General features: G+C 38.0%; 1 protein-coding gene across 1 annotated transcript; it reads right to left on the minus strand.

Annotated features, from left to right (window-relative positions):
• Positions 1-1223: 1223 nt before the first annotated feature.
• slc6a4b (solute carrier family 6 member 4b) lies at positions 1224-7704 on the minus strand. The gene is made up of 13 exons (XM_054611030.1): positions 7509-7704; positions 6283-6417; positions 5942-6161; positions 5658-5796; positions 5406-5540; positions 4317-4420; positions 3185-3312; positions 2961-3073; positions 2653-2784; positions 2361-2460; positions 2126-2226; positions 1413-1580; positions 1224-1304 (listed from the first exon to the last, which is right to left on the minus strand). The coding sequence occupies exons 1-13, from the start codon at positions 7702-7704 to the stop codon at positions 1224-1226; spliced, it is 1752 nt and encodes a 583-aa protein (XP_054467005.1).
• Between the last annotated feature and the right edge of the window lie 3821 nt (positions 7705-11525).

The following is an 11525-nucleotide window of genomic DNA, read 5'->3' on the forward strand; positions in this document are numbered from 1 at the left end:
CAGTAATACATTTTAGGCAAAACATTGGAAAGACACCATATTAATACAACCTTTACAATTTTTGTACATACAGTGTAATAGTTAGGCAGATTAAGGCAAAACAGTCTATCTTGAGTTAAATAAAGGCATCAGATAAAGATCAGAAGCGTGTTTGTTTTTTTAAATGAAGAACCAAAAAATACTCACAGTCGTACAAAGTCCAGCTGTATATATTGTACTGTATCCCAGGACATAGGCTCTACTTTCTATAATGCCAACACTAAAACAATACACTAGATTCTAAGTTTTAAAAAGATATTTAACTAAAAATGAACTGATGGTCTTTGTCTGAGTGCCTCAGGTATCTCCATTAAAACACTTGTAGGGAAAAACAGAAACTTTTTAGCAAATATATCCAGCAGCTGGCGTGAAATCCTACAAGCACTGTATTAAAGAACTACGGACCAACCTAATTAAGTTTTGGTCACATTTAATCTCTCTCCTCTGTCTGTCCAGCAAAAAAACAAACAGGTGTTAAGACTTGAGTCCAATAAAAATCAAACACAATAAAAAAATACACCAGAGCTGGTAACACTTGGTGTGAAAAACATTAGCTGACATACTTAGAGTATGTTGTCCACTGAGAAAAGTTTTCTTTACATGAAATCACATGCAAAACATGGCTGCCATGATTATTCTAGTGGCAACAACTGTGTTAACCTCACTGTTGCTCCAAGTGCAACCCTGGTGGTTCCATTGTTTCATCTAGCTTTCGGAAACAACAGAAAACATAGAACTTAACGAGAGAAAACAGCCCAATTCAATAGAAATGATATTCTGAATGTGACATATAGAAATAGCTGTTTTTATTTTCCTTGGCATATTGTTCTTGTGCTGATTGAGGGGGAAAGCAGACCAATAAGTTTAGCTAATTGCTACTGACTTATACAACACTTGAAAATGGCGACATGTGAAGCTACATACTATAGATCTGACACGCACAGACTGTGGAGTAAGTTTGAGTATTGCTATCTCAGCTCCTCTTGGAATTACAAGTTTAGCAGCATTTACCATTTTACAGAGTGTACATGTGCAGTGAAAGTTGACATGTTGGACATCATCAGCAGGTAACAGTCACAATGTCAGATAATGTTCGGGTTCGGTCACAAATAATTACCTAAAACTGTTGTTTGAATAGAATCTACAAGCAGGGGTACTTTTCATGTGTTAAGTTGTTTTACTTTCTATGGCACAGTAGCCATGTTGAGGCTGTCAGCATGGATGTCTGGTATGGTCCTCTCTGGTCTGAGGCAAACTGCCAACCTCTGTGGAAAACCAGACAGTTAGACATTTATTAAAGCAAAATGTGTCAGAAAGTTCACGTTTTCAGTATTTTTGCACACTTTTTTTTCCTCCCTCCACAATCCACTCACCTGTTTGAGAGATCCAGGAGTCCACACCAGCTTGTAGACCATGTAGATGGGGATCCACATGAAGGATGAGAGGCCAATGAAATATCCTACCGTGATGCTCCAGTCAGGGTACTTATAGTCGAACAGCGTGAGGGGCGGCGCTTTCAGCAGAGAGCTCACTATGATATACTGAGAGGAGTCGGGATACATAACATTTGCATATTTAGAATTCCATATGTAAATGTAACTTTTTTATTCTAATATAAGAAAATATATTGAGAAAGGGTAATAAATCTGTCACACTACCATGCATTGTAAAATAAACATATAAAGGAAGCCATGAGAGTGTAATAATTCAAAATGTCAACAGAAAGGCTACCAGAGAAATGGATGCGAAAAAGAGAGAAGGATATCAATCTAGATGTAGAGGAGGTTAATTAACATTTGAGTGTTTTGGGATGCACATGTTGCTGAAAACGTTTGAGGAGGATATTTCATATAGATATAGGAGAGGGGGGTCAAGTGTTGGTCCTTAAAAGGACATTTCAGTCCTTTGATCTTACAAAGAGCTTGTTTTGTCCTGGTCCACTTCAGCCCATTGATTTAAATGGACTACGCTTATTTACTTATTAAAGGAAATATTTCTTATCCTGCACTTCCTATGTATCCTTAATGTTAGCATTGCATACATTTAGCTGCACTTGTTATAAAGATCAGAATATTTCAAATCTTACCGCTAAAAATGCTGGACTGATGGCAACCCAGCACACCTTCCAGAATAATCCTGGAGATTTGCCCAACATGGACTCAATATCACTGCTAAATCTTTTGATACCTGAAAGTAACAAATTAAACATGATATGCCTTTTTCATATGTCAACAATGTATTTGATTATCAAGGGGCCTTAGTTCACATTCACAGTTATAAGAAACTGAATGCCAGTCAGTTGATAATAATCTCTTGTTTACCGTAGAACCAGGAAACTGCAATCGCCTCAAGGAAACCCACAGCTATGATGGAGCATCCTACTCCAAATTCTTCCAGCAGCTTTACCACGTAGGCACCACCCTGTCAATGACATTTACACTGACTAATAACACAATTCATCATCAGACTGCAGATTTCATGTTTTAGTTCATTACACTGGTCCAGAAAAACCTGAACCTTGCAACAAATGTGATTGAAGATAATGATCTGATCTAATGAGGGGTTACATTTTGTTCTCATTGTTTAAACAAATTTAGAATGTGAAGAACTTACATTTGTAAGGGTACTTAGAGAGCCCAAAAAGCAGACAACTACCAAGCCCAGAACAAAAAGTTCCCGTCTCTGAGAGAAATGCTCTGGGTATTCATCCAACACAGCAGTGATGATGGCCTCCAGCCCACCAAACTGAAACACACAATAATGTTGATATGGTATTATATTGTAGCTTCTGGATATTTCAATCTGCATTCGCTATTTAAAGAGCAATGAAAGTCAGTCAAACTAGCATCAATACAGCAGCTGAATAGTTTTCTGTTGCACATAAAGTGACCACCATGTACTTCAGAAATCACAGTTCGTACCGTGCTGTCCAGTCCCAGCATGATCATCATCACAAAAAAGATGATTGCGAAAAAGGTTGAGCCCATCATGTTTGCGATGGCTTCTGGGTAAGTGATGAATAGTAAACTTGGTCCTGAAGGCACGGAAGTAGTGGATATGAAAAGATCGGGGTCAGAGTTTGTTTTATTATTGAATTTTATCTTTTTTTTAAATAAAGTATTAAATACAAAACTAATTCGCTCACCTTTGTCCTTCGCTACATCCTCCACCTCCACCTTCCTAATCTCTGCCATATAGCCCAGCACTGTAAAGATCACAAACCCTGACACGAAGCTGGTCAGACAGTTCACCAAACTGGTCACAATGGCGTCACTGTTGAAGAAGAAATTAAAACCTGTTCAGGGAAACGCAACACAATAGTTGTCAATCATAAAAAAAAAAATTTTGGACAAAGTATTGCTGCCTGAGGTGCAAGCTGTTCAATGCTTTGCTGACCCTTCTGACCTTTGTTTAATTGGCTCCTTTATGTTTTCTCTTCAGCTTTGTGTCCGACAAATGAGGATACTCCTGGCTAGTAACCATTGACATCTAACAACAATACCAATGAGGAATACGATACTGTATGTTGTGTGTTCACTAGCGATTGAAGACGTCTGTCAAATGTAAATAGTCTCTGGTGTGATAACCAAGTGGCGATGGATGGGATGCTTTAAGTGAAGAAAATCTTCCATCTCCAGGTAGCCTCCCCAGAGATAAGCATTTAAGACAACTAAATAAACATCTTTGGAAACCAAAGCTCCCAAAGGACTTCCTGTAAGTATTTCTTCTTTTGTACATTTTAGAAAATCTATGATTTGAGCCAGAATTGGCAGTTTGTCAGGTACTTTGCAACTGAAAAGTATTACCTAATATAATGAGGAAAGAGTATTTATTGGGAAAATAATTCATACGCCATGCATTTGTTCAATCAAAAACAGACACTTATTTTTGTGTTTGTGATATGTTTGATAGGCCAATAAGGGTCAGTGTCTAGTTTTAATCATGATATGTGTGTTTACTACTGTTTCGTTACAAGCCACTCTGCTCCACTAATCACATCAGCCATACACACGATTAGTCAGTCTGTACAATTTAATTTCTTCTCCTGCATATAGCTTGGCATTTATAACCACCATGTAAAATTCACCACTCCTGCATAGCATTGTCTCGACCACACCATCTTATTTAACGCATGAGCAGTACATCCCACAGCTTCTGACCTCATACTGTGCACTAAATGCATTCAATTAAATCCTTAAATTCAACATGAGGTGATCAAGCCACAAATGTAGGTCCACATAACTCAGCGTGTCGTAGGTCCAAAGCTCAGCTCTTACCGATAGCAGTTATTTGTGAACGGGTTGTAGCTGGAGAGAGCCAGGAGCACCCCGAACCCTGGTCCCAGAGAGAAGAATATCTGAGCAGCAGCGTCCACCCACACCTAGAAAAAACAGTAAGAGACATTACACTGTCTGACACTTAATGTTCTGAGATGCTTTGGGTTCCTTTGAGCATTTAACAGCATAAAAATACAGTATTTCTTTAAAAAAGCAGGTATTTCCTTACAGTGATTTATTGTCACCCTTCAAATCTAGTTAAAAAAATGTTTTTTGTGTGTGTGTTCTGGTCCCTCACTATAATTTACCAAACAGAAGAGGTGTTGATTTAGTCATATAAAAATCTAGTAGCCGCACAGCTGTACGCAGGGAGATCTGAAGAGCAGCACGCGTTCGGCGTTAAAAAGAAGAGAGAAGCGTTGGATATTGGTGAGTGAGACAGAAAGAGAGGCCTTTGTTAATGGGCAGAAAATCTAAACCAATTATGCATCTGATTATCCTGCTCTGTGGCTTATTTATGCATCTCATTTTGTCTCATCCATATTCCCTTCCAACCAAAGCACTCACACATGTTTAGCAAACAACCGCAGTGAGCCGCGGAGCAAAATTAGGATGTTTTATAGATCTAGAAAAATATAGGCAGATTCTCCAGGGACTAATGTGTAGAAATGAATGAAGGATATTTTTAAACTACTACCTCCAATGTTTGGAAGATCAAGATGTGTTATTTCACTACAAGAGTTCCAGCAAGTTAAATATGAATCAGGAATTCCTAACTGTTGGCAGGACAGTGGTGAAACACCTTAGTCGTATCATCTAGTCTTACCCAAAGTTAAAGTCCTTTTGGCAAGTTAAACACAGTGAATTGTGTATATCATTCAAATTTTGTTTAACTTAAAAAATCTCTGTGGAGAAATGCTGGACAAACAACATGAGTATATGTTAAGAATAGAATAGGTTAAGAGCTCAGAATAGGATTCTCAAGGAACCAAACATATGAGGCATGACCATGTTTTTCTTGTTAGAGATGGCTGAATTGTATCCTTTTCTGAAAGAAAACAGGGGACTGACCAACTTTGTTTAACTCACACTGGTCTCCAGCAGCTTCCCCCACTGGGGTTTCAGGTAAAACACCACTCCTCTCCAAGCTCCTGGCAGAGTGGCGCCTCGAATGAGCAGGATGAAAAGCACAATGTAGGGGAAGGTAGCAGTCACCCACACTACCTGGTGTGGAGGACAAGATAAATCAGGACAAGAAACAGAGATCATAGATATGTGATGAAGAAGATACTCATGAATCTTTCATTATATTATGATGGTAAAGCAACAACAATGGGTTACCTTGCCTGAAGTCTTCACGCCCTTCCAGAGGCTGAAGTAAACAATGGTGAAGATGAGAAAAAGGCAGAGCATCAACTGCCAGCGAACACCCCCGACATTTTTCAGCCCATCGGACTTGTGGATCTCAAGAACATTCCTCCTGTAAAACACAAACATCATCACAGTTTCAGCATGCATGACTTCACTTCCCGTACGACATCACTAGCTGACAATATTTGTGTAGAGCATTACTGTAAAGCTATTTATCCATGTGGTTTCTGTAACTCACACTTACATGCACTTACGTGTAAAATTCCTCTGCCGGAGACCTGGAGGAATTCGTCCAGGTGACGTTGTCAATCCCAAAATAGTTGGTGCAATCGGGGGTGTTCCACGCATTGTCACAGTTTGTCCAAGGCAAGATGGTGGAGAAAGAGGAGTAGAAGTAGAAGAGGGCCCAGGCAATGATGGTGTTGTAGTAGAAGGACACATAGAGGGCGATTATACAAATGGAATATCCTATACCTGAAACAGCGGAGGGAGATAAGAGAGGAGAGAGAACCCTGTGAAATGTCTCCATAATGATTCACTGGCTTTCTGAACTATATGAATATCAGCTGTCGTGCAGCGCAGAGTGTAGCCTTACCTTTGAAAATGGGACAGATGTGTTTCCATATGGATATGGCTCCGGTTCTGTGGAACTGTCCCAGTGCCAACTCCATGTAAAAGAGCGGCACACCACCAAAGATGGCCATCAAAATGTAGGGAATAAGGAAAGCACCTGCACACAGATGCATGAGGGAACATGTTATGTAGGGCTTTTACATGAAGATCATGTGTGAAAGTGAGGATGTTCATAAAATCATGAGGACTTAAGAGGTGTTGAATCCAAATTAAGAAATTAAATATGAACAACAATTTGAAAATAAGACTTCTCATTGGCATCATTATTTTTACATTTGCCTATTGCTACTATGTAAATTGTTCTTTAAGTCCTAGTTCAGCTCTAAAGGGGATGTACAAATATCAAAATCTGTGTTTGATCCAACCATGAACAAGAGCCTATCATTAGAGCTATGACAAAAACACTTTTGACACATTTGCTGTATATTCACACACAAAATTATGAATTAAAAATGTCTACACGATCTGTGGTTTATTCCGGGTTTTTTTGTCTTTGTCTTGTCTTCATATCTTTTTATGTATTCTATGCACTAATTTTGATTGTTTTGTTGAAAGGTGTTATATAAATAAACTTTTATTCATGTAATGTAACCCTTAATTGATGATGTTAAATATTAGAGTAAAACCCAACCTTTTCAAACAAAATACATAACGACTGATCCATCTGTGCAGAATTTCTTTCTTTTTTTTTTTTAATTTCTAAGGAAATTAGATTTTTTTTTCTGCATTAAACGCTTGCATTTGTGTAGCCCCTGTATTGCAAACAATATTGATAAAGGGTGATAAAATAAAAGTACATAAAAGCTATCTCGTTGGAAAAGCGAAAAAACTTTTTGTGGACTTTTTAGGGATGTTTTGGCTCCAGATTCGCACTTCAGCACCATGGACAGTCTCACAGCCACATGAGCAGCTTCAGCCTGTTTTCAGGAGATTTCATCGATTTGAAGAAAATAAAAGTGTTTGCCAAGTGATTTGCTACATAATATCTCAAGTTACACAAATCCTAACTTGTTTCATTTGGAGAGACGTTCTATCTCTAGATTTTAACTTTTACTTTTCTTTTTTTTCTTATGTCGCACTTTGAGATTGTTTGCTCAATATAAAGTGCATTACAAATAAAATTCATTATTATTATTATTATTGAAATGAAGCTGAATGGCGATGGTTTAAAAATGTCTAAACACTTACCACCACCGTTTTGATAACATACGTATGGAAATCTCCAAACATTTCCCAGGTCCACCGCAAAACCTATGACAGATAAGAGAAAATCCATCTTTTTGCTCCATTTGTCCCTGGAGTCCGTCTGGGTGATGACTGGGACCGCGTTGTTGGAGCTGTAGCCGGGATTGGGGGATCCTTGGCGGGTCAGACTGCCGGCCATGACTGCTGAGTCCTGTCGGGCCATCGGACTGTGAAAAGTCAGTCAGAGGAGCAGCTCCATGGAGAGGAGGATCTCTCTCCTGTGGTTATGACAGGGAGGTGTGGGAGGAGTTGGTGGAGCAGCAGATGACACTTGGGGATACCTGTTAGTGGAAACAGATCATGAAAGGTGTTTTTTCCTGACAGCATCCTTAAACACAATTGAATAAATTGTTTATAGTATATATATATATATATATATATAATTGTATACAATTATATATATAATTGTTTACAATATTTGTGTGTGATTATATTGACTATTTATAAATATACGTAGATATATATGCGTAGATATATATATATACACACAATTATTCTGTATTCTGTATTCATATTTGTATGCATTATTATAGCTTGCATTATACTGACATGTTGGTGACATCTATCCAAGCTAAATTGATCCATTAAGGGGTAGGACTAGATAAGTTTTTTTTACTTCCTCCTACCCCCTTTCGAGCATGTAGAAAGTTTTTTTTTAAATTTTACTTCTTTTGTGTGTTCTTTAGTTGTCTCTTTTATTTTTTATTTCATCTATTAATAATCAATTGATAATCATTAATTGATTAATAATCATGTTTTTTATTGCTTGCATGTTCGAAATAAAGACAATCAATCAATCAATCAATCAACAACAAAAAAAGATTAGCTGATTTAGAGGTCCCATGTGTCATTGCTGATCAATAAAATGGATTTGAGTAAATTAACCTGTAGGGTTACAACAGGTTGTTAACAAATAAATGCTGATATTGATGTCTATCAGGATCTTTATCCTTCAACAACAGCGATGAGACAGGAAGAGTTCACTATGGTCACCTTATGCTCTAAATCAACTTTATATTTTCAACTCACACAATCGCACAGCATGCACCAGATTATTAAATTGGATTTTCCAGATTAAATATATCATTTTCTATGACGTTTCAGGGCCTTTTAACTGGTAAGTGAGATCTGAGTCAATCTGAGTTCTGATATTCAAACAATATATGAAATACAGTGACCAATGTTCTGTAAAAGTTACTACATGTTGCCAAGCTTTTAAATGCTCAGATGATTTTTCACAATAAAATTGTGATCTTATGATAAAACATAATTTCTTCTCAATCACCTTGGCTCTAAACAGTCTTAACATTCTCATTACTGTTTCATGGGACATCACAGCCCTATTGCATGTCTGCAAAAAGTAGGCCAATGCCACCAAGATGAAAAGTTGTTTAGTCATTGTGTGAGTCTTTTTCACCATGGCAGTCAACCCTGGAAATGTTTATTGTCAATACTTTACAATATACAGAAAAATGATATGCACATTTGTATGTATGCAGTATATGTATTTGTGTAGAAATGTGTTTCTTGTACTGTCAACAGAAATGTACCATTGATCTTTCATGTAAAGTCATAGAAATTTGCCACAAAATTACATCTATGCCAAACAAAAATCGAACAAACAACCCCTGCAACAATGAAACTCACTGCAGAAGTTCATGTAAAACAAGAAAATTGTCATAGATAATTATATAATATACATGTTTGACCTGACAGAATTAATTGATGGAATGGATTTCATTTTGCATGTGAAGGCTCAAATGAAAGAAGTTGTGAACTTCACTGAGAGTCAGCTCATCAGTTTTGAACAGTAAGATATGTGCAAGTGGTTGTTGTGCAAAATGTAAACAATTGTACTTCATCATTAGCACACGTTAGCATACGTGCGCTAAAACACATGCAATTTGATTGAATGTATGCAAAACTTAAATCTGTTGGAACAATGACATTTTTCAGAGATCTGAACTTCTCATTTTCAATTTTTTAAATCAAGAATTGAGACAAAGCAGAAAAGTTCAAAACTGTAAATTGTTTAAAAAAAATAAAAATAGGTCCTATTCAAGCCAAAAAGCAAGCAGTTTATTTGAACTTCCCAAATTGTGATATAGGTTGCTATAAATAGCACCTTGAGCCATCTTGGCTTCCTGATCCCATGTTAACATAGTTTGGGGAATACGGCAGAAGAGAATCCCAGCAGCTTAACTGCATTCATTAGGAAAAACCTAATAAAAATACTTTGTAATCAAATCCACAGCTTTTAGCACTGAGCACTTTGCAAAGGCTGCTAACTGGATATCCAGACACCAGCAGTCAGGCAGGACAGAGAGTGCAACAAATGAAGTTTGGGAAAAGGAGATGACACACAGATAGGAGGATCCAGCACCATCATAAAATTGTCACTTACTATAAAAGCCAAGTGGCAGCCAAACTGTCTGACCTGGTGTAGCCATTTACCTGAAGCTGGTAAACGGTAAAATGCAGTTATTTCAGTCATATGTTCTGCTATAATGTAGATCGCTGAAGATGCAAAAGCCTAGCCTGCAAAATAGATAGATAGATAGATAGATAGATAGATAGATAGATAGATAGATAGATAGATAGATAGATAGATAGATAGATAGATAGATAGATAGATAGATAGATAGATAGATAGATAGATAGATAGATAGATAGATAGATAGATAGATAGAGTTCAGATTCCTCCAGATTCCTCCAGATTCCTCCAGATTCAACAAGTCTTCTCATTGCCAGAGCGAGGATGGAGAAGGGTAAACAATCAGCCGGGGGAAAAAGGCTGCGGTTGCTCAACCGAGGTTTGGTGGCCCCTGAGGGTCAAAAGCATAACAACATAACAACAAACCGTATGGCACTGGCCTTCTCTAACAAACAATCCTGTCAATCTGCATTGGCACACATGGGCAGAAGAACATCAGACTGACAGGAGCCTCTATCGCATGCTCCGGTGCCTGTTAGAGCATGTCGAGTCTAATCACACATGGACATGTGCATGTTGGCCGTCTCTGCTGACAGACAAACAGACATGGACATGACACAGCACTGTCGTTTCTGAAATGTTTAATTGTATTTGGTTTAGAACAGTTTTATGTTGGCCTCTTTGTAAATTCCTCTCATCTCTTTTGTATCCAGAGCACATAAAACTTACACTAAATGTAACTGTCCTCTTCACTGGGGTTTGGATTTTCTGATCATCTGATGAAATGTGACAACATCAATTCACATAGTTGGGTCTATGTTCCTGCTGATTTCTCTCCTTACTTTTAATAAATGCAGTTGTTTATTGTGGGCATTGAACTGACAAACACATACAAATAAACACTCAAGTAAGCAAAGGCAAACTGTGGAGGAGCTCTGGTGTGCTGTTGACTCAGGCAGAAGTCCTGGTATGGTATTTAACAAGACATGCTATTACCTCACATTATCTAAAGCCACTGCAAGGTGTGAGTCATCCCAGCGAGGGAATCCTGCATTGAAGAGGATGCTTGTGTGGAAAATAGAAAAGCAGTTGTCAAAAACAAGCAGGGACGGATCCTTCCTCTCTAAGGAACTTGAGCTATGAGGGGAGCTTTGGGGGTCCATCTCTTTCCAGTCTGTCACTCTGTGTTATCCATCTGCTCAACACCTGATCTACCTGACAGGTCAGTCCCGCAGGCTGAACTGGACTCATGGCCCAAAGAAACTCCACACTCCGGTGCACTGGCGCCTATCAACTCCTCCTGCTCATATTATGACTCAGTTGGTGGTTTTCCTGAACATGTTCTCACTTCTACAATAACATACTTAAATATGAATATTGTTGCTGGATGGGAACACTCATTCTTATTTAGATTAAAGCTGCAAAGCTGAAATCCATATAGAAAAACCTGGTCTTTTTTAAGTGTAAGCTGTCAAAAATGGCACAGTCGCCACCTTCTGGACAATATGTGATACAACTTGTGGTAC

This window comes from Anoplopoma fimbria, chromosome 13, assembly GCF_027596085.1.
Source record: "Anoplopoma fimbria isolate UVic2021 breed Golden Eagle Sablefish chromosome 13, Afim_UVic_2022, whole genome shotgun sequence".
Lineage (NCBI taxonomy): Eukaryota > Metazoa > Chordata > Actinopteri > Perciformes > Anoplopomatidae > Anoplopoma > Anoplopoma fimbria.

Bases quoted from the DNA above. Each gene is read 5' to 3' on its own strand.
- slc6a4b (XM_054611030.1), bottom strand. From the start codon at position 7,704: ATGGCCGGCAGTCTGACCCGCCAAGGATCCCCCAATCCCGGCTACAGC. The intron at 5,797-5,941 runs GTAAGTGCATGT...TGTGTTTTACAG, and splicing joins CCGGCAGAGGAATTTTACAC to GAGGAATGTTCTTGAGATCC. The intron at 5,541-5,657 runs GTAACCCATTGT...CCTCCACACCAG, and splicing joins GCGTGAAGACTTCAGGCAAG to GTAGTGTGGGTGACTGCTAC.